We start from the raw sequence: 24,437 nt of genomic DNA, 5'->3' as shown, positions 1-24,437 counted from the left end.
CACCATCAGCTCTCAACTTTCTCTTGAATATCCATTTACTTCCCTATTGCTTTAGCACCAGGAGGTAATTTACTAATACCCAAGTCCCGTTAGTCAAAAGCGAATGCTTTTCATCATTGATGGCTTCTTTCCAGAAATTTGCATCTCTAGAACTCATGGCTTCAGCATAAGTTTTAGGGTCATCATCAGTATGCATAACATACTGGTTAACACTAAGAATTCTATTCTTATTTGCCTCTACAAGGTAATAAATAAAGTTTGGATCAGGCTTTTTCTCAATCCTTCCTCTCTTACTCCTTCTAGGTTCGATATCTTCAGTAGGCACTGAAATATCATTGTCATGAGTAGGAGAGGGATTTTCATCATTGTTATCAATCTCCATAGGTTCTAGATCAGGTAACAATGGATTCTCCATGGGTTGCATTTGAGAACTGTTCCTATTTAAGTTCTCAAAGAATTCCACATCTACAGATTCTATAATCTCAAAAATGTCAAGGTTTATAAATCTGTAGGCGATGCCCCCCAGGACCCCCCTTTGGTAAGCGGTGTTGAAAATATTCCAACAACATCAAAAGCCAAAAGTTGCATGCCGTAGTGGACTTCCACATGAGCCCTTAGTTAGTGCTTTTCAGTTTGGAAAAACAATGAATAATGTAAATCTTTTTCTTTTTATCTTTAAAGTTGGAAGAAAAGAACATCCTTGTCCAGAGTCACTCACTTTAAAAGAGATTCTTCCCGTTTAAAGTAGACCCCGGCCAGACCAATCGTGTTCCTACAGTTTCGAAATTACGATCATAAGATGGGAATTGTCTTCCCGGCCAACTTTGCCTCGAACTCATGAGCAGAGACACTGGAATCCGAAACATTATCACTCGATCTTTGAACACCAAAGAGGGGAATGAATAATTCATTACGTGAATTTTGCAGGAAACAGGGTTCGGACAACATCATCGATTAGTCACCAGCATGCATTTAAAAATCAAAAGTGGCATCTCTTTTGAAGTTGTTGGAATTCCACATGTCTTTTTGAGTCATACCCAACTAAATTTGTTTTCTTTTTGATTCTGAAATGAAGGTCTGGTCAATGACAGTGAGACGTGACAAGGTTTCTTTGTATCCCAGTAATGTTGTTGCTTGGAACTGCCTCGAGAAATTACAGTGGGCGTTTCTCTTCATCTTTCATTATCAGATAACATGAAATTTACATTTACTCAAATATATTCAACTACTATGTTTTACCGCGTTTTAACTGCATTGAAATGAGGTGAAACAAAATATCAGAAAAAAAGTTTGGAAACAGTTACCACAAGATACAAAAAGTTTGCCTTATAACTTATGAACTCAAGTTCTGTACACGAAAGGGTTACAAGACCGATTTAGTTAATGGACTGGTCGGCCCGTCTCGGCTCGATTTACATTTACACCCCCCTTCTCGTGACTTTGGTTTTGATGGGGTACTCCCAATGGGACCATGCATTATTAATACATTGGCAGACATGATAACTATTTCCATCCATTCCATGCCTATCTACAGTATTTAAAAAAATTCAAAAGGCACAGCTCACTGGCTCTAGTGGTTGGTTTAATGCAAACAAAATTCCTCTTGTAGTGTAAACGTGAGTGAGTTAGCTAGAGGTACCACGAAATAATGAGCAATGTGCAGCTTGAGTGATGGCAGCCAAATAACAACTTGCCAGTAACTTTAATTTGCATTACTAGTCTTTGGTAGCTCATCCACATTACATTGCTTCTACATGTTAATTTGCAAACTAGTTAAAAATCCGTAGGTACACGAAAAAAATGTGAATCATGAGATAGCCATTTTTTCAAACTTGAATCGTGACTTCATTTTTCAACTTGATTTGTAACTTCATTTTTCAAACTTAGAAACCAAAAATAAGAATGCATGTGTAGAAATGATGTCGATGTAAACGTAATATTGCTTCTTCATTCCATTCAGAGATGGATGATATTTGTAGTTGGTAGTTGCTTAATTAGTTGGTACTCTCAACTAGCTACCAATTAATAAATATCGATCATTTCCTTTGACCTTACTGAAACACTGTTGGGAGATAGGTATATTTGAAAAACATAGTTTTGTAATATTATATCAAATTTAGAGAAATAATGTGGTGGTATTATTTTGGGCTCTCACATTATAGATCTGGGTTCAAGTTTTTATTTATATCTATACTATTTATCAAAAATCCGGGAGAGCGGGGTCTTGGGGCCTTTTTGGTTAAATACTGTTGGTCTATTTTTATGCGTTGTTGGTTTTTCACATTTGGTGGGACAATTCACTCGAATGGAATGCTGCAGCTACGTAGTTTGGTGGCTCAAAGCAACTTATGTTTTTCCTGTTTGATGCTTAGACTAATTACAACTTGTCGTATCATTTAGACTCATAAGAATGCGATACTACTATTTCTGCTGTGTCTTCTACTACTATGCCTTTCTTCTGTTGCTGTTATAGCTTATCCTGTCCCTTTAAAACGAAAAACGAAAGTGATCTTGTTGAGCTAAACCACATGGAGAACGAGAATCGATCCAAGGTTTGAGGTTCATGGCGTTCCTGGTTGAAAATCTTGATCCTTTTTGGCCGACTTGACTGTTCTTTGTTCGTTACACAAAATGTCCCAAGAAATTAAAGTCAGTCTTTAGGTTTTTTCAAATTTCATGAAATTGAGATGAAATTTGAGATCAGGGCCGGCCCTGGGCCCATGCAGACAATGCGGTTGTCATAGCCTTAATCTTACTATCAGCTATATGGTCAAGTGTAGCCCTTATGGAGGTACTTTTTTTTTTGGTGCACTTCAAAGTATTTATGTGATGTTTTCAGCTTCTCCAAAGCGGTGGAAAGTTTTTAAGGATAAGGTGAAAGGTTCAGAGGGCATTACATTGAAAAAGGTCTCAAACAAGGAGGGAGAGTCGAGTGGAAAGTGTTAAAGCAGTACGACAACAAGCCCCACAAATTCGAGAAGCTCTAGCGTATTTAGCAGAGAATTGTGAAGAAGAAAATGTGAGGCATGATGTTGAGAACATTATTGAACGAGACATGGAGAATTTTGAGTTCTTGCTTAGTATGGTTATCTGGCATAATGTTTTATTCCCTGTGAATGTCGTTAGCAAAACATTTCAAGGGAAAGATATCGACATAAATGATGTTGTTCAGAAATTAAAAGGACTTGTATCTTTTCTGGAATCATACAGGGACAATGGGTTTGAAAAAGCCTTGGATGAAGCTAGAGTTATTGCTGTTGGAATCTTGCAACAATTGAAGAAACGTCAGATGTATCAAACAATAATATAAAGAACAGTATCAAACAACTCTACCACGAACAAATTGATGAGGGCAGAATCACAGGTTCAACAAGTTGTCCTTAACACATTAGTTCGCGGGTATACTCTGAAGTAATGCTAAACCCCAACGTGCGAAGATGTGTCCAGGATAAGACTGCCCGATATAACTTGAGTTAGCACAACACAAGTTACCCACTCTTGAACTCAGCAACAGGGATGGAAGCAAAACGCCGCACAAAATATAAGAAGAAGAAGAAAAGTAGACCTAGAGATAGTCGCTGCTTATGTGTTTTTTAAAAACAGAATTTCGAGTCATATTTATAGGATGAGATACTTGCAAATCAAGTTAGGTTTTTTTTGTTTTCTTCAAAAACAAGTAAAACTCGTAAAAGGAATTTCCCACAAATAAAACTCTTAAAAAATAATTTTGGAATTAAATTCCTAAAGAAAAAATTCTCCAAAAAGTAAATCCGAATAGGAAAGGGACTTGGTGCATGGTATACGCGTATATCGCATGGGTCAAAATATGTATTTTTGCCCACCCGCTCCACCCACGTTTTACAATTCATACATAAGTGTATGATTATATAGTGGAGCTCCTCTTTAGTTTTCCACAATGTGGGACTAAAGGTTCCACTTCATTCACCCAAAAATGAGTGAGTATCCTTAGACCCTTAGGTCATTAGATCAAACCATACCAAGACCATAAAATCTTTTTAATTAAAACTCATTTTCTACAACAATCCCCCACATGAATGAAATATCGGAAAACGAAAAAATCAGAGTAAGGAAAATACCATTTAGGCAAAGGTGTCCATGAGGTCTTGAACCTTGCTTAGTGAGAAGTTACCGGAACTACTAGCTAAACAGTGAACGCGATGTCTTGAACTGCTAGCGTTTGGTGTAGTTCAAATAATATCCACGCATGATATCCTCCAAGTGTTGCTAAGTTCGTGCCGTTTTGTCCATTTTGGCCCTGGACATATCCTGTTTCTCAGAATGCTCTAAAGAATTGGCTCCATTCTCATAGGAAGCGACCCACTTCCTCATTCAGATAGGTGAGTTCCATCAAGAGTGCTTACTGCTACACCCCACTTCAATCTTAAATTGAAACTATAGAACTCATTAAGACTTAATTAAAAGTCATCCTCCACATGCAGTCACACTATCACATCAACACCATAGGGAAGGGACAGATAATAAAATTATCTGATAGTGTTTACCTTTAACTACCACAAATTAGTTGTCTCATTCGAAACCTTGATCTTGGAATCTCCAGTCAGCAAGGTTGAGTATCCTTCATGGCAAGTTTAATTATTTGAGCCTAAGCCCCATCCCCTTCGATGCTTTACTAACTATCTCCTTGGACAAGCCTTTCGTCAAAGGGTCCGCGATATTCTCCTTGGACCTTGTCCAATCTATGGAAATAACGCCTGTTGAGATTAGTAATTTCAAAGAATCATGTCTTCTACGCATATGTATAGACTTTCCATTGTAGAAGCTATTTTTAGCTCTACCTATTGCAGATTTGCTGTCACAATGTATAGATATAGCTGGCACAGGCCTATGCCAGAGAGGAATATCTTCTAAAAAGTTTCTTAGCCATTCGGCCTCCTCTCCTGCTTTATCTAACGCAATAAACTCCGACTCCATAGTTGAGCGAGCTATACATGTCTGTTTGGAACTCTTCCAAGATACAGACGCACCTGCTAGAGTGAATACATATCCACTCGTAGACTTAGACTCCTCTGAGTCTGCTATCCAGTTCGCATCGCAAAATCCCTCAAGGACGGCCGGATACCCTTCTGTAATTCAAACAAAAGGTCATTGTGTACTTCAAGTACTTTAGCACTCTATTAAGTGCATCCCAATGTTTCTGCCCTGGATTACAAGTATACCTGCTTAACCTACTCACACATAACAGCAATGTCTGGTCTCGTACAATTCATCAAATACATCAGACTTCCTATGACTCTTGAGTATTCAAGTTGGTTAACACCTACACCCTTATTCTTCATGAGTTTGCAAGAAGAATCATATGGAGTGCAAACAGGTTTACAGTCAAACTGATTATATTTCTTAAGTATGGATTCAACATAATGAGACTGACTCAGACTATAGCCATTAGAAGTTTTTCTAATCTTCATCCCTAATATGACATCAGCGGGGCCTAAGTCTTTCATGTCAAAGTTTCATTCAACATTTTCTTAGTGGTATTAATAACATCCATGTTTGTACCTAGTATAAGCATATCATCAACATACAAGCATACAATCACACAGGCATCCTTGACAAGTTTAGTATAAACACACTTATCAGATTCATTAATTCTAAAACCACTAGAAATCATCACATGATCAAATTTCTCATGCCACTGTTTAGGTGCTTGTTTCAATCCATACAAAGATTTCTTCAGTTTACAAACCTTCTTCTCACAACCTTTAACTACAAATCCTTCGGGTTGTTCCATATAAATTTCTTCATCTAATTCACCATTCAAAAACGCTGTCTTTACATCCATTTGATGTATCTGTAGGTTATGGACAGAAGCTATAGCAATTAACATCCTAATGGAGCTAATTCTACTTACTGGTGAATATGTATCAAAGAAGTCTATACCTTCTATCTGTTTATAGCCTTTCGCTACCAACCTAGCCTTGTATTTTTCAATAGTTCCATTTATATTACGTTTTCTCTTGAAAATCCATTTACAACCTATGGCCTTAGACCCTGGAGGTAAATCTACAAGTTCAAAAGTACCGTTTTCTCGAATGGAATCCATTTCACTAATTGAAGCTTCTTTCCACCACGGAGCTTCAGGACAAGTCATGGCTTCTTTGTAAGTCTGAGGATCAGACTCGGCTAGGTATGTAATGCAACCAGGATAGGTTTTCATAGTTTTAACCCTTTTACCTCTTCTAGGTTCTATTTCTGGTTCATCTTCCTCTAAAGGTAATGACTGACTGGATGATGTAAATTCTAGGGGATCATCTAAACATCTCTTTCGAGAATCACGTTTCATAGGAAAAACATTCTCAAAGAACTCAGCATCCCTAGACTCCATGATAGTATTCAACCCTATGTCAGAAATTTCAGAACTCACAACCATAAACCTATGAGCACTAGAATGCTCAGGATACCCTATAAAAACACAATCAACGGTTTTGGGTCCTATCTTATTTGTCTTAGGAGGAGGGATGGCCACCTTTGCCAAGCACCCCCACACTTTGAAGTAATCATAAGATGGTTGTTTACTTTTCCATAACTCATATGGACTTTTATCTGATCCTTTAAAGGGTACTCTGTTCAGGATGTAATTGGCTGAGAGGATAGCCTCCCCCCACAAATTCGAAGGTAATCCTGAACTAATCAACATGGCATTCATCATATCCTTAAGGGTACGGTTCTTTCGTTCAGCTACACCATTGGATTGAGGTGAATAAGGGGCTGTAGTTTCATGTATTATCCCATGTTCTTCACAGAAATCTCCAATAGGAATTAGATACTCACCACCACGGTCAGACCTAAAAGTTTTAATGGTAGCATTCAATTGGTTTTCAACTTCACGTTTATATATCTTAAAGGCTTCTAAGGCATTGTCCTTCCCTCTAAGCAAATAAACCTGACAGTACCTCGTACAATCATCTATAAAAGTGACAAACCATTTCTTACCACCTCTAGTTTGAACTGACTTCATGTCAACTACGTCTGAATGAATCAATTCTAAGGGTTTAGTGTTTCTCTGGACATTCTTCCTGAATGATTTCTTAGCATGCTTAGATTCTACGCAAATCTCACACTTATAACTTTTATCCAAAGTGAATTTGGGTATGCAGCCTACGCTAGCCAGTTTATGCATTGATTTGTAATTTACATGACCAAGTCTACCATGCCAAACATTCGATGACACACACATGTAAGCAGAAGAATCATTCAATTTCACTTCAGGACAGGTTACATTAAGTTTGTAAAGACCTCCAGTCTTATAACCCTTACCCACATAATCATTGCCCTTAGTTACTATAAGTTTTCCAGACTCAATTGAAACTTTAAAACCCTTATCATCTAAAACAGAACAAGAAACAAGATTTTTGCAGATGTCTGGAACATGAAGAACTTCATTCAATGTGAGAGTCTTGCCAGATGTGAGCTTCAGACCGACCTTTCCTTTTCCTGCAACCTCTGATGCAGATGAGTTACCCATATAGAGTTTCTCGCCTTCCCCTACCCTCTGGTAGGAGGTGAACAGGTCTCTGTTCCCACAAACATGCTTGGTAGCTCCAGAGTCTACCCACCAGTCCATCACATTGGTCACCAAATTAACTTCAGACACTACTGCAGAAAACTCGTCCTTGTTCTTTTCAACCAAGTTAGCACTATCCTTTTTGTCCTTACGATGTCTACAGTGAACTGCCATATGTCCAGTAACTCCACACGCATAACAAGCACCCTTAATTTTAGTAATGCTAGACTCTGGTTTTCGAAACATACCTTTCTTGGGAGGACCACGCTTAGAGTTACGATTGTTACTCTCACCTTTTCCAGCTTTGGAAGATCTGTGTTCAGTCATATGAGCTTTGTTACTCATGTCCCTTGCAGAAGACACGTTCTTATCCTTGGTGCACAGCATCTCTTCCACTTGAATTTTCTTTCCTAATTCAACCATGTTGATCTCGCCAGTTTCATGTCTTAGCTTTTTCTTGTATTCAGACCAAGAAGATGGTAACTTCTCAATTACCGCAGATACTTGAAACGTCTCATCAATGACCATACCTTCAGCAAGAATCTCATTAATGATCTGTTGAAATTCGAGAAATTGATCAACAACAGGTTTATCATTCGTCATCTTGAAGTCCATAAACTTCGCCACCAGAAATTTCTTGCTCCCTGCAGTCTCCGCTTGATACTTTGCTTCTAACGCAGTCCACAAATCATAAGCACTGAAATTTTCTTTAGCATTGTAAAAATCATACATCGCATCTTCCAAACCATTCATGATATGATTTTTCGCCAGAAAATTACACCTCTTGTTATACTCGATCGCCTCCTCAGTTAAACCTTCAGCATTCATCAATTCAGCATGTGGAACAAGTACATAATCCAGTTCATGATGGCTTAGATAAAATAGCATCTTGGATTGCCATCTCTTGAAATCCTTTCCGTTAAACTTCTGTGGTCTTTCAACATCGTTCTTTCCCATTGTTACAAGGAATAATAATGTGTTAAGATTGTTGGAATCTTGCAACAATTGAAGAAACGTCAGATGTATCAAACAATAATATAAAGAACAGTATCAAACAACTCTACCACGAACAAATTGATGAGGGCAGAATCACAGGTTCAACAAGCTGTCCTTAACACATTAGTTCGCGGGTATACTCTGAAGTAATGCTAAACCCCAACGTGCGAAGATGTGTCCAGGATAAGACTGCCCGATATAACTTGAGTTAGCACAACACAAGTTACCCACTCTTGAACTCAGCAACAGGGATGGAAGCAAAACGCCGCACAAAATATAAGAAGAAGAAGAAAAGTAGACCTAGAGATAGTCGCTGCTTGTGTGTTTTTTAAAAACAGAATTTCGAGTCATATTTATAGGATGAGATACTTGCAAATCAAGTTAGGTTTTTTTTGTTTTCTTCAAAAACAAGTAAAACTCGTAAAAGGAATTTCCCACAAATAAAACTCTTAAAAAAATTTTGGAATTAAATTCCTAAAGAAAAAATTCTCCAAAAAGTAAATCCGAATAGGAAAGGGACTTGGTGCATGGTATACGCGTATATCGCATGGGTCAAAATATGTATTTTTGCCCACCCGCTCCACCCACGTTTTACAATTCATACATAAGTGTATGATTATATAGTGGAGCTCCTCTTTAGTTTTCCACAATGTGGGACTAAAGGTTCCACTTCATTCACCCAAAAATGAGTGAGTATCCTTAGACCCTTAGGTCATTAGATCAAACCATACCAAGACCATAAAATCTTTTTAATTAAAACTCATTTTCTCCAACAATCCCCCACATGAATGAAATATCGGAAAACGAAAAAATCAGAGTAAGGAAAATACCATTTAGGCAAAGGTGTCCATGAGGTCTTGAACCTTGCTTAGTGAGAAGTTACCGGAACTACTAGCTAAACAGTGAACGCGATGTCTTGAACTGCTAGCGTTTGGTGTAGTTCAAATAATATCCACGCATGATATCCTCCAAGTGTTGCTAAGTTCGTGCCGTTTTGTCCATTTTGGCCCTGGACATATCCTGTTTCTCAGAATGCTCTAAAGAATTGGCTCCATTCTCATAGGAAGCGACCCACTTCCTCATTCAGATAGGTGAGTTCCATCAAGAGTGCTTACTGCTACACCCCACTTCAATCTTAAATTGAAACTATAGAACTCATTAAGACTTAATTAAAAGTCATCCTCCACATGCAGTCACACTATCACATCAACACCATAGGGAAGGGACAGATAATAAAATTATCTGATAGTGTTTACCTTTAACTACCACAAATTAGTTGTCTCATTCGAAACCTTGATCTTGGAATCTCCAGTCAGCAAGGTTGAGTATCCTTCATGGCAAGTTTAATTATTTGAGCCTAAGCCCCATCCCCTTCGATGCTTTACTAACTATCTCCTTGGACAAGCCTTTCGTCAAAGGGTCCGCGATATTCTCCTTGGACCTTGTCCAATCTATGGAAATAACGCCTGTTGAGATTAGTAATTTCAAAGAATCATGTCTTCTACGCATATGTATAGACTTTCCATTGTAGAAGCTATTTTTAGCTCTACCTATTGCAGATTTGCTGTCACAATGTATAGATATAGCTGGCACAGGCCTATGCCAGAGAGGAATATCTTCTAAAAAGTTTCTTAGCCATTCGGCCTCCTCTCCTGCTTTATCTAACGCAATAAACTCCGACTCCATAGTTGAGCGAGCTATACATGTCTGTTTGGAACTCTTCCAAGATACAGACGCACCTGCTAGAGTGAATACATATCCACTCGTAGACTTAGACTCCTCTGAGTCTGCTATCCAGTTCGCATCGCAAAATCCCTCAAGGACGGCCGGATACCCTTCGTAATTCAAACAAAAGGTCATTGTGTACTTCAAGTACTTTAGCACTCTATTAAGTGCATCCCAATGTTTCTGCCCTGGATTACAAGTATACCTGCTTAACCTACTCACAGCATAAGCAATGTCTGGTCTCGTACAATTCATCAAATACATCAGACTTCCTATGACTCTTGAGTATTCAAGTTGGTTAACACCTACACCCTTATTCTTCATGAGTTTGCAAGAAGAATCATATGGAGTGCAAACAGGTTTACAGTCAAACTGATTATATTTCTTAAGTATGGATTCAACATAATGAGACTGACTCAGACTATAGCCATTAGAAGTTTTTCTAATCTTCATCCCTAATATGACATCAGCGGGGCCTAAGTCTTTCATGTCAAAGTTCTCATTCAACATTTTCTTAGTGGTATTAATAACATCCATGTTTGTACCTAGTATAAGCATATCATCAACATACAAGCATACAATCACACAGGCATCCTTGACAAGTTTAGTATAAACACACTTATCAGATTCATTAATTCTAAAACCACTAGAAATCATCACATGATCAAATTTCTCATGCCACTGTTTAGGTGCTTGTTTCAATCCATACAAAGATTTCTTCAGTTTACAAACCTTCTTCTCACAACCTTTAACTACAAATCCTTCGGGTTGTTCCATATAAATTTCTTCATCTAATTCACCATTCAAAAACGCTGTCTTTACATCCATTTGATGTATCTGTAGGTTATGGACAGAAGCTATAACAATTAACATCCTAATGGAGCTAATTCTACTTACTGGTGAATATGTATCAAAGAAGTCTATACCTTCTATCTGTTTATAGCCTTTCGCTACCAACCTAGCCTTGTATTTTTCAATAGTTCCATTTATATTACGTTTTCTCTTGAAAATCCATTTACAACCTATGGCCTTAGACCCTGGAGGTAAATCTACAAGTTCAAAAGTACCGTTTTCTCGAATGGAATCCATTTCACTAATTGAAGCTTCTTTCCACCACGGAGCTTCAGGACAAGTCATGGCTTCTTTGTAAGTCTGAGGATCAGACTCGGCTAGGTATGTAATGCAACCAGGATAGGTTTTCATAGTTTTAACCCTTTTACCTCTTCTAGGTTCTATTTCTGGTTCATCTTCCTCTAAAGGTAATGACTGACTGGATGATGTAAATTCTAGGGGATCATCTAAACATCTCTTTCGAGAATCACGTTTCATAGGAAAAACATTCTCAAAGAACTCAGCATCCCTAGACTCCATGATAGTATTCAACCCTATGTCAGAAATTTCAGAACTCACAACCAAACCTATGAGCACTAGAATGCTCAGGATACCCTATAAAAACACAATCAACGGTTTTGGGTCCTATCTTATTTGTCTTAGGAGGAGGGATGGCCACCTTTGCCAAGCACCCCCACACTTTGAAGTAATCATAAGATGGTTGTTTACTTTTCCATAACTCATATGGACTTTTATCTGATCCTTTAAAGGGTACTCTGTTCAGGATGTAATTGGCTGAGAGGATAGCCTCCCCCACAAATTCGAAGGTAATCCTGAACTAATCAACATGGCATTCATCATATCCTTAAGGTACGGTTCTTTCGTTCAGCTACACCATTGGATTGAGGTGAATAAGGGGCTGTAGTTTCATGTATTATCCCATGTTCTTCACAGAAATCTCCAATAGGAATTAGATACTCACCACCACGGTCAGACCTAAAAGTTTTAATGGTAGCATTCAATTGGTTTTCAACTTCACGTTTATATATCTTAAAGGCTTCTAAGGCATTGTCCTTCCCTCTAAGCAAATAAACCTGACAGTACCTCGTACAATCATCTATAAAAGTGACAAACCATTTCTTACCACCTCTAGTTTGAACTGACTTCATGTCAACTACGTCTGAATGAATCAATTCTAAGGGTTTAGTGTTTCTCTGGACATTCTTCCTGAATGATTTCTTAGCATGCTTAGATTCTACGCAAATCTCACACTTATAACTTTTATCCAAAGTGAATTTGGGTATGCAGCCTACGCTAGCCAGTTTATGCATTGATTTGTAATTTACATGACCAAGTCTACCATGCCAAACATTCGATGACACACACATGTAAGCAGAAGAATCATTCAATTTCACTTCAGGACAGGTTACATTAAGTTTGTAAAGACCTCCAGTCTTATAACCCTTACCCACATAATCATTGCCCTTAGTTACTATAAGTTTTCCAGACTCAATTGAAACTTTAAAACCCTTATCATCTAAAACAGAACAAGAAACAAGATTTTTGCAGATGTCTGGAACATGAAGAACTTCATTCAATGTGAGAGTCTTGCCAGATGTGAGCTTCAGACCGACCTTTCCTTTTCCTGCAACCTCTGATGCAGATGAGTTACCCATATAGAGTTTCTCGCCTTCCCCTACCCTCTGGTAGGAGGTGAACAGGTCTCTGTTCCCACAAACATGCTTGGTAGCTCCAGAGTCTACCCACCAGTCCATCACATTGGTCACCAAATTAACTTCAGACACTACTGCAGAAAACTCGTCCTTGTTCTTTTCAACCAAGTTAGCACTATCCTTTTTGTCCTTACGATGTCTACAGTGAACTGCCATATGTCCAGTAACTCCACACGCATAACAAGCACCCTTAATTTTAGTAATGCTAGACTCTGGTTTTCGAAACATACCTTTCTTGGGAGGACCACGCTTAGAGTTACGATTGTTACTCTCACCTTTTCCAGCTTTGGAAGATCTGTGTTCAGTCATATGAGCTTTGTTACTCATGTCCCTTGCAGAAGACACGTTCTTATCCTTGGTGCACAGCATCTCTTCCACTTAATTTTCTTTCCTAATTCAACCATGTTGATCTCGCCAGTTTCATGTCTTAGCTTTTTCTTGTATTCAGACCAAGGAGATGGTAACTTCTCAATTACCGCAGATACTTGAAACGTCTCATCAATGACCATACCTTCAGCAAGAATCTCATTAATGATCTGTTGAAATTCGAGAAATTGATCAACAACAGGTTTATCATTCGTCATCTTGAAGTCCATAAACTTCGCCACCAAAAATTTCTTGCTCCCTGCAGTCTCCGCTTGATACTTTGCTTCTAACGCAGTCCACAAATCATAAGCACTGAAATTTTCTTTAGCATTGTAAAAATCATACATCGCATCTTCCAAACCATTCATGATATGATTTTTCGCCAGAAAATTACACCTCTTGTTATACTCGATCGCCTCCTCAGTTAAACCTTCAGCATTCATCAATTCAGCATGTGGAACAAGTACATAATCCAGTTCATGATGGCTTAGATAAAATAGCATCTTGGATTGCCATCTCTTGAAATCCTTTCCGTTAAACTTCTGTGGTCTTTCAACATCGTTCTTTCCCATTGTTACAAGGAAAACTAATGTGTTAAGATTGTTGGAATCTTGCAACAATTGAAGAAACGTCAGATGTATCAAACAATAATATAAAGAACAGTATCAAACAACTCTACCACGAACAAATTGATGAGGGCAGAATCACAGGTTCAACAAGTTGTCCTTAACACATTAGTTCACGGGTATACTCTGAAGTAATGCTAAACCCCAACGTGCGAAGATGTGTCCAGGATAAGACTGCCCGATATAACTTGAGTTAGCACAACACAAGTTACCCACTCTTGAACTCAGCAACAGGGATGGAAGCAAAACGCCGCACAAAATATAAGAAGAAGAAGAAAAGTAGACCTAGAGATAGTCGCTGCTTATGTGTTTTTTAAAAACAGAATTTCGAGTCATATTTATAGGATGAGATACTTGCAAATCAAGTTAGGTTTTTTTTGTTTTCTTCAAAAACAAGTAAAACTCGTAAAAGGAATTTCCCACAAATAAAACTCTTAAAAAATAATTTTGGAATTAAATTCCTAAAGAAAAAATTCTCCAAAAAGTAAATCCGAATAGGAAAGGGACTTGGTGCATGGTATACGCGTATATCGCATGGGTCAAAATATGTATTTTTGCCCACCCGCTCCACCCACGTTTTACAATTCATACATAAGTGTATGATTATATAGTGGAGCTCCTCTTTAGTTTTCCACAATGTGGGACTAAAGGTTCCACTTCATTCACCCAAAAATGAGTGAGTATCCTTAGACCCTTAGGTCATTAGATCAAACCATACCAAGACCATAAAATCTTTTTAATTAAAACTCATTTTCTCCAACAATTGCAACACAGATAGGCATTGAACCCGAATTCCGAGTTAAGCGTTTTATTTATAAAAAGACGCCATTCGGTGAGCCAAAAAAAATGTGGAAGTACGTCAATCACCTGAAGAATCATCTAGGGTTAATTTCTCATATACATAATGGATCAAGCTTTTTTCTCTGTGAGGACTCGGTTTGAGCAGTTTCAAATTTATGAAGAAAAGTTTGGGTTCTTATTTGATATGCAAAAGTTAACTTTTATGGATGATCGGAAATTGTTGAATTTATGTACTGAGCTTGAAAGTTATCTGAAAGACGGAACATCAAGTGATATCGACGGAGCAGACTTGTTTAGTGAATTAATAGTGATGTCTTGTATGTTACCGAATGAGGTAAGAAAACCCATTGAAATGCTGGAAAGCTTTGAAGAATATGGTTGGTTTATTTCCAAATGCGCGGGTAGCCTATAAAACATTGTTAACTATACCAGTAACTGTTGCAACGGCGGAGAGAGTGTTTTCTAATCTCAAGTTGATCAAAAATTATCTTCGATCTTCTATGTTGCAAGAAAGATTAAACGGGTTGGCTATGTTGTCTATCGAACACGTAACGTCAGCAAATATAGACTATGGATCGCTTATACATGATTTTGCATGTGAAAACGTACGAAGAGAATCGATTTTCAAGTGATTATATTGAACTTTTTCTAGTTAATAACATGTAACTCCGATGACAATGAGTAAACTACTTAATATTATATTTTGTTCTTATATCGGGTTGTGGTCTTACAAGTCTCTTTTTGAATTTGTACTTTAATATTAGTACTGATAAGCATTGTTGTCTAATGCAATATAAATAGTCCTTACAGAACAGAAAATATTACTTAATTAGCAAGAAATACTTGCAAGATCATGAAAGGAGCTAAGGAGGTCCCAAAAAACTTGCTGTGCTTGACTTCACAATATCTGATAATGGTTTGTTGCAAAACATCTTTATCAGGTAACTCATTAGGCTCTACTAATTATTCATAACTTAAATTGGTTGATTTTTCTCGAGTGTTTTACCTATTATCCTAGTTAGGACTTAGGAGTACCATTCTTTAAGTCAAGGGGCCACAAAAAAAAATTTGCATAGTGCCACCAAACTGTCAGGACCGGGCCTGTTTGAAATAGCCAATCAAATTGATCAGCATATGGACAACCTAGGTTTCTAACCGACATTTCATGATAAACAAGTGTGCAAAGTCTCAGAAACGATGGTAATGAGGAGACTAAACGTAAAGTTACCTTTCTAACTCACTCAAAAGGTTACTGAGTTTTACATTTTGTCCCAACCAAGATTAATGGCGAACAAATGAACAAGGAAACAAAACTAGTGTGTGTAAACACAACAGATATGTTAAGTTGAGGTGATTAGTGTTCCAAACTTAGTTATTCAGGTACTTTTTCTTGAAGAATGAATACTCGATCCATTTTTGATTCGAAATTGATATTTTATTTTTAGAAATGGGTTTGTGATTTTGATTCTTGGGTTAAAGAAGAATGAGACAAGAAGATGATCAACAAGGCGCTCTGAGGCACTGATTCAGCGGCAATGACCCAGAATCATCGGTCGTCTTCTTTAGTGTAACATTATACATTGAATTTCAAGTGTAAACTGGTTCGAATTAACTCAAATAAAAAGTTTCATTGTAGAAATGGGCACTTTCACGTTATATTTTCATTGACTTTATGTAGATTTTTCTTTTATTGATCCTTGGGATGGATTCAAAAATCTAAGTTTGGATAATTCTGTGTCTCACAATAATGAGAAGATTAGTTTTCATTCAGTATATATATGATTTACAAGAGAAGAATTCTAAATCTAAGTAAACAAACTGTACGACATTGCCGGAGATTCAAAATAACTTGTTACAACAAATATCTTCTTATTAGTCGGAGGACTTGAATATGTACAGACTTCTTCTTCTAGTCATCAAGATTGATAGGTGCAACGGACTTGGACTATATCAGTCTTGGACTTGTACGTTGGATATGTGTTGTGACCGCACATATCAATGTGACCTGTACATACATCTTATACCCCCCCTCAAGTTGGTGCCGGAGGAGAGTCAGGACGAAGGCTCAACTTACTGGACAAACGTCGAAAATGATCCACGCCTAGAGGTTTAGTAAAAAGGTCAGCCAATTGATCGGCCGACGGAATATGAGTTTGTTTAATGAGACCAGACAATAGTTTTTCACGAACAAAATAACAATCGATCTTGATATGTTTATTCATGAAATACTGGGTTCTCAGAAATATGAATTGCGGCTTGATTGTCGCAATAGACCGGAATAGGCTTCGGAATACTGATTCGAAGATCCTGGAAAAGATAATGTAACCATTGCAGCTCAGAAGTAAGTCTTGCAAGGGAACGATATTCCGCTTCAGCAGATGAGAGTGACATGGTTGGTTGTTTCTTGGATTTCTAAGAAATAGGACTACCGCCTAGCATTGTAAAATATCCTGTCGTCGATCGACGAGTTTTGGAACATCCTGCCCAGTCAGAATCAGTATAATCGTCAAGAGACAAAGTACTAGTAGCAGAAAGAAAGATGCCAGTGCTAACAATACCCTTAAGATAACGAACAACACGATGAGCAGCCTCTAAATGACCAGAACAGGGCTGCTGCATGAATTGACTCAAGTAATTAACTGAATAAGTGATATCAGGACGGGTGACCTGAAGATAGAGTAGTCTACCGATGAGACGACGATAGATACTTGGATCAGTTAGTGGAGTACCCGAAATAGGTAGAAGCTTAAGATTTTGTTCCATGGGAGAAGAAGCAATCTTAGCACCTAAAATACCAGAATCATTAACAATGTCAAGAATGTATTTACGTTGACAAAGAAAAATACCTTTTGGAGACCGAGAAACCTCAATACCAAGAAAGTATTGTAAGCGACCAAGATTCTTAAGAGAAAATTGCGACTCAAGTGTATCTTTTAGCTTTTGAATGGAAGATTCATTGTTTCCTGTAATAATAATGTCATCGACGTAAACTAAAACATATAAAGAAACATTACCAGAAAAGAAAGTAAAAAGAGAGTAATCTGCACGCGACTGGCTAAAACCAACATTAATTAAGGCATCAGAGAACTTAGCAAACCATTGGTGAGATGCTTGCTTGAGTCCATAGAGAGATTTGTTGAGTTTATAAACACGTGTTTCACCCTTTTTCTGAAAACCTGGAGGAATTTTCATGTAAATATCCTCAAGTAGATCACCTTGCAAAAAAGCATTCTTAACATCGAGTTGATGCAAAGGCCAGTTATGAATGGTAGCAAGAGACAATAAAACACGCAGAGTAACTAATTTTTCAACCGGTGCAAAAGTATCATGAAAATCAATGCCCTCTTGTTGTGTATAACCTTTAGCAACAAGACGAGCTTTGCGACGTTCAATGTCACCATTCGGTCGATATTTTATTTTAAAAACCCATTTACATCCAATGGCAGTTTTTCCCGGTGGAAGAGGAGTGAGGGTGAAAGTATCATTGTCTTGAAGGGTTGTATGCTCCTTAACAATTGCATCACGCCATTTCGGAATTTTGATGGCCTCTGTAAAACTGCGCGGTCTATCATTGGCAATGATGGAGGAGAGAATTGATCAAAAGAAATATAATTAGTCAGAGGATAATTAGACTGTGAAGTGCATTGATTAACAGAACATATATAGTCTTTCAAGTGGGCAGGTCGGTGATGCTCCCTGGTTGAACGATGTAATTCAGGGGTCTGCAAGGAATCTGAAGATGGTAAAACATTTCTGCCAATAGCAGGAGCTGAGTTAGAAAAGGATAACATAGGAGAATCTGTGGTAGCCCTGGCAGGGGAGTCGCCGTCAGTACGTGCCGAAGAGTCATCAAACTCTGAAGAGACATTAGACAAAAAATCACCAGATTCCCTGGCAGTAGACGCATGGGACTGTGAAGTGGATTGGGACATAATGGTCGCTGGAGGAAAACATGATTGGGAAAGAGAAGTAGCCTCATAAAAAAATTCTTCTTGAGGAACTGATTGAAAGGAATCAGATGTACGTAGTTGTGCATCTTTGAAAGGGAAGATACATTCATGAAAAACAACATCTCTAAAGATGAATGTAGACTTGGTAGACAAATCCAATACTATATAACCTTTATGGTTGTATGGATATCCCAGAAAAACACCAGGAGTGGCACGAGGATCAAATTTATTGACAATTTTAGTATTGTGAGCGTAACATAGGCAACCAAAAACACGGAGGTTACGTTAATCAGGTTGCTTACCCAACAAGACTTCATAAGGAGATCGTTTAGAGAGTACCGGAGTAGGCATTTTATTGATTAGATAAGTATCGGTAAGAATTCATTCTCCCCAATAGGTAATAGGTAAGTTTGCTTGAAAACGAAGAGCACGAGCAACAGTCAACAAGTGTCGATGCTTTCGTTGCACTACTCCATTTTGCTGGGGAGTGTAAACGCAGCTACGTTGGTGATGAATACCATGCTCATGCACCCAGGCCTGAAATTCATGAGAAAGAAATTATTGACCATTATCAGATTGGATGCGTTGCAAGATAGGCAAAAATGGTAAAGAGGCACCAGTAGATATATTAGTAAGTTGTGTTGAGTATTGAGTAACAACATACTTGGCAAAAAACTTTATGCATTTGCAAGTTTCACCTTTGGAATGCATTAAATAGACCCATGTGCAACGGGAAAAATCATCTACAATGGTAAGGAAATATTTTTCACCTGTGAGAGATGGGGTAGAAAAAGGTCCCCATATATCGCAATGAACAAGCTCGAAACAGCGTTTAGAAGAAATACTATGTTTATTAAAAGACAATCGAGATTGTTTAGCCAATGGGCATACATCACAAGCAGTAGAAAAAGTAGAGTGCATATAATTATGCGAATTACATAAATATCGAACACGATCTAAACTGGGATGGCCAAGTCGACAATGCCAAACGTCGAATGGAGTTTTATTACTAAACAAAACTTTAGGTGATGATGAAGAAACCCAGAGTTGATATAAACCTTCATGAAGATCACCCTGACCAATCACTCTATTCGTTGACAGGTCCTGAAAAAGAAAAGAATTGTGTGTAAGAAGATCCACACAATGGAGAGCTCGAGTCAACTGACTGACTGACAGACAATAAATTAATTTGAAGTTCGGAATATGATGAACATTGGATAACATAAGAGTGGGTGAGAATACGACTTCACCAACATGTTTAACAATGGAATAAGTACCATCTGGGAGTTGCATTTGAATTAACGTTTTAACAGGTGAGTACGAACTGAAATAAGAAAGGGAGTTGCATATATGGTGCGTAGCACCACTACCAACAAACCATGGTTCAGAAAAAACAGTGAGAAGCTTACCAGCAAAATTGACTCTCGGCTCCATAGGAGTGTCTTCAGCTGGAGTGTTGATGAGAGCTAACAGGCGCGAGTACTGTTCAGCTGAAAAAGCAGGCATGACAGGATTTTGTGCAGGTTGGTATTCCAGAGAAGCAGAAACATTAGCATCAACAGGGTTCGATGCTGACGAAGGTGGGAAACCATGAAGCTTATAGCAGCTATCACGTACATGGCCATGACGATTGCAAAAATCGCAGTGAGGCCTTGGGCGTTTATTATGACTGGAAGACGGACGAACAACAGACTGAGATGAGGCAGAGTGATGAACATATCGGTTTGCATTGAGTGCAGCAGATTCGATGTGAAGAAGATGATCACTTGAATGTGTTGTTGTTCTTCTTCCTGCTGCACCATATTGAATATGCGCAGAGCAGTAGGAAAAGGATCAATCATGATGATCTGACTCCTGAGGTTGGAGAAGCGGTCATGTAAGCCCTGAAGAAACTCCATGGCTCGTTCACGTTCAAATCTTTCCAAAAGGGATTTTCCCTTTCCACAAATACAAACTTCGGTGACAGCTACCAGGGAATCGTATTTATCCCACAAAGTTTTTATCTTTGTGTAATACATAGAGACGAACATCGATTCTTGTCTAATAGTAGCTATATCAGACTTAAGACGAAAAAGAATAGGTGCATTAGATATACAGAACCTCACCTGGAGATCCTTCCATATTGCATGAGATGACGGAGCATAAAGACAACTTGCTCGAATATCAGGTTGACAGGAATTCAGTAACCAACTTCCAATGAGATCTTCGCACCTTTTCCAACATTGATACTGCAGTTCATCCTTAGGTGGAGGCAACGAACCATCCACGAAGCCAAGCTTACCCTTAGAATTAAGAGATTTGGTTATTCCCCTAACCCAGGAACCGTAATTATCACCTTGCAAAAGAGGAGAAGATAAAACTGTAGCAGGATTATCAGTTGGGTGTATCACGTAAGGGTCTAGGGTTCGAATGTTCCCTGAAGAATTGGTTTGGGTTTCAGTATCGATTTGAGTTTCATGATTGATAGGACTTTGAGGAGGTGTTTGATCAGCGGATTCCACCATTGTGAGAAATAAGGAGAAAAACAATATATATTTATCAGAGTTTGGTAGATGCGGAAGAGATAAATTTAGGTCATATGATGGATCAAGATGATACCATCAAAAATCTAAGTTTGGATAATTCTCTGTCTCACAATAATGAGCAGATTAGTTTTCATTCAGTATATATATGATTTACAAGAGAAGAATTCTAAACCTAAGTAAACAAATTGTACGACATTGCTGGAGATTCAAAATAACTTGTTACAACAAATATCTTCTTATTAGTCGGAGGACTTGAATATGTACAAACTTCTTCTTCTAGTCATCAGGCTTGATAGGTGCAACAGACTTGGACAATATCAGTCTTGGACTTGTACGTTGGATATGTGTTGTGACCGCACATATCAATGTGACCTGTACATACGTCTTATATGATCCCCAAAACTGAAACTGAATTTATTTTTTTATCTATTTTGAACCAACACGATGGTGAAAATAATCGATTCCGATCCATTTAGGTGATATTTCTAAGTAGTTTGAATTGTTAATATGTCATGAAATTTTGTTTGAATTAAATTGCTGATCAATTTAGGTGATTTACATTATTCATTGTTTTTCCAAACTGAAAAGCACTAAGGGCTCATTTGGAAGTCCACTACGGCATGCAAATTTTGTTTGAATTAATAGCGTGGGGAACCTAAAACAATGGGAAACCCCATGTACGTAGCAGTGGGAACTAATGCTAATGGTGGTCGATTGGAGTATACTTGCTGGTGCTACACACAGACGTGAATGGAGTTGGGGTTCACAGCCATTGAAGCTGTGAGAAGAGGTCGTTGTTGTTGGTAAATGACCTAATAGAAGAGACTTGAAGTTTGTTGTGACTAGACGGAGATGGGGTTGTTATTAATGATTACATAACACGTTATGTAGCCTATTTTTTTTTTTGCATAACTTGTTACGCACACGTTATGCAGCTACTTTTTGTTAGTATTGAAACCAACAAAAAAAAGAGCTACATAACACGTTATGCACCTATAATAATATCTGCGTAACATGTTATGCAATCGAGAAAATGGATGCATAACCTGTTATGCATCCGAAAATATGACTGCATAATGCATTATACATCGAGAAAATCGTTGCAAAATCTTTTATGCATCGAAAAAATAGATGCATAACCTGACATGCATCCGTAAATATGGATGCATACTGCATTATGCATCAATTTTTATGTGCGCACTAAATTCAACTAAGACAATGGTTACATAACTTGTTATAGATACATAACTTTGTTATCCAAATGCATAATTTGTTATGCAGTGGAGAAAATGGTTGCATAATCCGTTATGCGTCTGTAGAATGTGTTATGCATCTTTTTTGGTGGCTGCATAATGGTTATGTATCAAGTTTTTGAAAATTTTGCCTAAAATGATGATCACCTCCGATTTTTTTGTGGAAAACAAAAATTTGATATTCTTGTTTATACTCATTGCGTAGCTCTTTTAAAAAGATTTCCAACGATATAAAATTTGCAAAATTCCAAGGCGCGGATTTTTAGATATATTATATCCAAATTGTGTTACCAATTATACCCGTCATGTGGATGCATAATCCGTCGTGCAGACATTTTTAATAATTTCATATAATTATGGGTGTCACGGAACTAAAACTTAATTATGGGTCTGACAATAAGAATATTTTTTTCCTTTTGGCCTGCACCTAATTTTTCCATTTATTTTCACTGGGAGATGATGAGACGTGAAAGTTTAGATGGTGGCAACATAATTCAGTTTGGCTACGTGAGTGGTATTGGATCCGAACTAGTGTACTGGATTTTTGGTGGACGCGTTGTTGACTTCATGAAGTGTCTGTGAAGGGGTCAGATTTTTTCTACCTTTCGGCTCACCGTGTTTAATGATTTGAGGCAGCCGGACGCCAACAAAACGTCAGTGCCCTTTGTAATTCCGGTGGGGGTAAGTGTGTCAAAATGGGCTTTGAAACCCATAAAACAAAAAAAATTAGGCTTGGGTGCTAGCCCATAATTCAACACGCAATTCTCCCCCATTCTCACAACTCACAAGCTATACCTAAACAAAAATGTTTCAACGCCTCTATTTACTAGAGACACTGAACTGAAAGTCAACATTCAATGCAGTCATGCAGATGCCAGGCTGCTAAAGGCCTAATTAAAAAGCTAAAAATAACAGGGATGCGTTTTAAGATCATGGAGCCGGGTTTCAACTATTATCTGGATATCAGGTTTTAACATATTGAGTAATGGTTCCAACGTGACGCTTTGGCCGAGTGGTTAAGGCGTGTGCCTGCTAAGTACATGGGGTTTCCCCGCGAGAGTTCGAATCTCTCAGGCGTCGGCGTTTTTTTTTTTTTGTTTTTTGTTTTCTTTTGTCTTTTTCTTTTGTCTTTTTTTTTTGGAGCCACCCCCTTCAACCTTGGATATACATTTCCTTGATTGGAATCTTGCTAGTTTCGTGACTTTCGTCTTCAAAAATTAATACTAGCTTGATTTTAAACAACCAGGGGAATGCAGTCCTTCCAAGTTGACAATTCCACCTAACAAAGGACCTAATTTGTGAATAAATCTCATGGGAACTGGTCGGAAATGAAATACAAAATTGGTTAAAAAGATCAAAATCAACAATTGTTGGGTGAAAGGACATTTAGATTTTGATACAGTTTAAATGGACAAAAATTTAAAAATAGACAGGATGTAAAAAGTTTCATCCTATCCATTTTCAAATACTTTTTCTTATTTTTAATTTACATCAAGATGCATCTAGTTTCATCCTTACTATTTTTTAAGTTTAAGGCATGATGAATCCAGTTTCATCCTTGCTATTTTTTGGTGTCCATTTCATCCATATAAATTTTTAATCGTCCATTTGAATCATGTTTTAAATATATTCGGACAAATGACCCATTTTCCGGAAATGAAACCCAACTTGTGTAGGTATTAAACTTTAGAATTTTCATGTCTATCTGATCAGTCTCTTGCTCTAGATATCCAACCCATATTCAAGTTACCGTTTCAAACCATTACGCGTGGCAGTTCGAGTGGTGGCAACACAATTTGTTTACACTACATGTGTAGTATTCGATCAAATTTACTAGGTTTCATCTCTTATCAGCTGTTGGAAATTATGGTTTATCCTCTAAAAATGTTGTGCATATGCATACTAACCCAACCAGCAATAACAGAAGGGCATTCTTACACGTACCCCTAAACTTACTAATGGTATCCCTTTATCTTTATACCCACTAATTTTATCTACCTACCCCATCAAAATTATAAATTTTGCATATCCCTGTATATCACTAAGAGGGACACAAACTCATTGCAGTACTCTTTTCTTCTCTAATAG

General features: G+C 37.8%; 1 protein-coding gene and 1 non-coding gene across 2 annotated transcripts; one reads left to right on the top strand and one right to left on the bottom strand.

Moving 5' to 3' along the window:
- Positions 1 to 18,952: 18,952 nt before the first annotated feature.
- On the bottom strand, positions 18,953 to 21,075 carry LOC113328061. Its single transcript, XM_026575152.1, has 4 exons — positions 20,481 to 21,075; positions 19,826 to 20,364; positions 19,463 to 19,675; positions 18,953 to 19,108 (listed from the first exon to the last, which is right to left on the bottom strand). Exons 1-4 carry the CDS (start codon positions 21,073 to 21,075, stop codon positions 18,953 to 18,955), a joined length of 1,503 nt encoding a protein of 500 aa, XP_026430937.1.
- Positions 21,076 to 23,347: 2,272 nt separating this feature from the next.
- Positions 23,348 to 23,429, top strand: TRNAS-GCU. The gene has a single exon. It is a non-coding gene; the product is annotated as a tRNA-Ser (tRNA).
- The last annotated feature ends 1,008 nt before the right edge of the window (positions 23,430 to 24,437 follow it).

The sequence above is a fragment of the Papaver somniferum genome, unplaced genomic scaffold (assembly GCF_003573695.1).
Source record: "Papaver somniferum cultivar HN1 unplaced genomic scaffold, ASM357369v1 unplaced-scaffold_107, whole genome shotgun sequence".
NCBI lineage: Eukaryota > Viridiplantae > Streptophyta > Magnoliopsida > Ranunculales > Papaveraceae > Papaver > Papaver somniferum.
The sequence above is the reverse complement of the archived record's forward strand: the minus strand, read 5'-3'. Positions and strand labels throughout refer to the sequence as shown.

Coding starts and splice junctions, on each gene's coding strand:
- LOC113328061 (XM_026575152.1), bottom strand. CDS start 21,075: ATGGTGGAATCCGCTGATCAAACACCTCCTCAAAGTCCTATCAATCAT. Junction 20,365..20,480: donor CCTTTTGGAAAGATTTGAAC/GTGAACGAGCCA, acceptor AATATGGTGCAG/CAGGAAGAAGAACAACAACA. Junction 19,109..19,462: donor CTTTTTCTACTGCTTGTGAT/GTATGCCCATTG, acceptor CATGAATTTCAG/GCCTGGGTGCATGAGCATGG.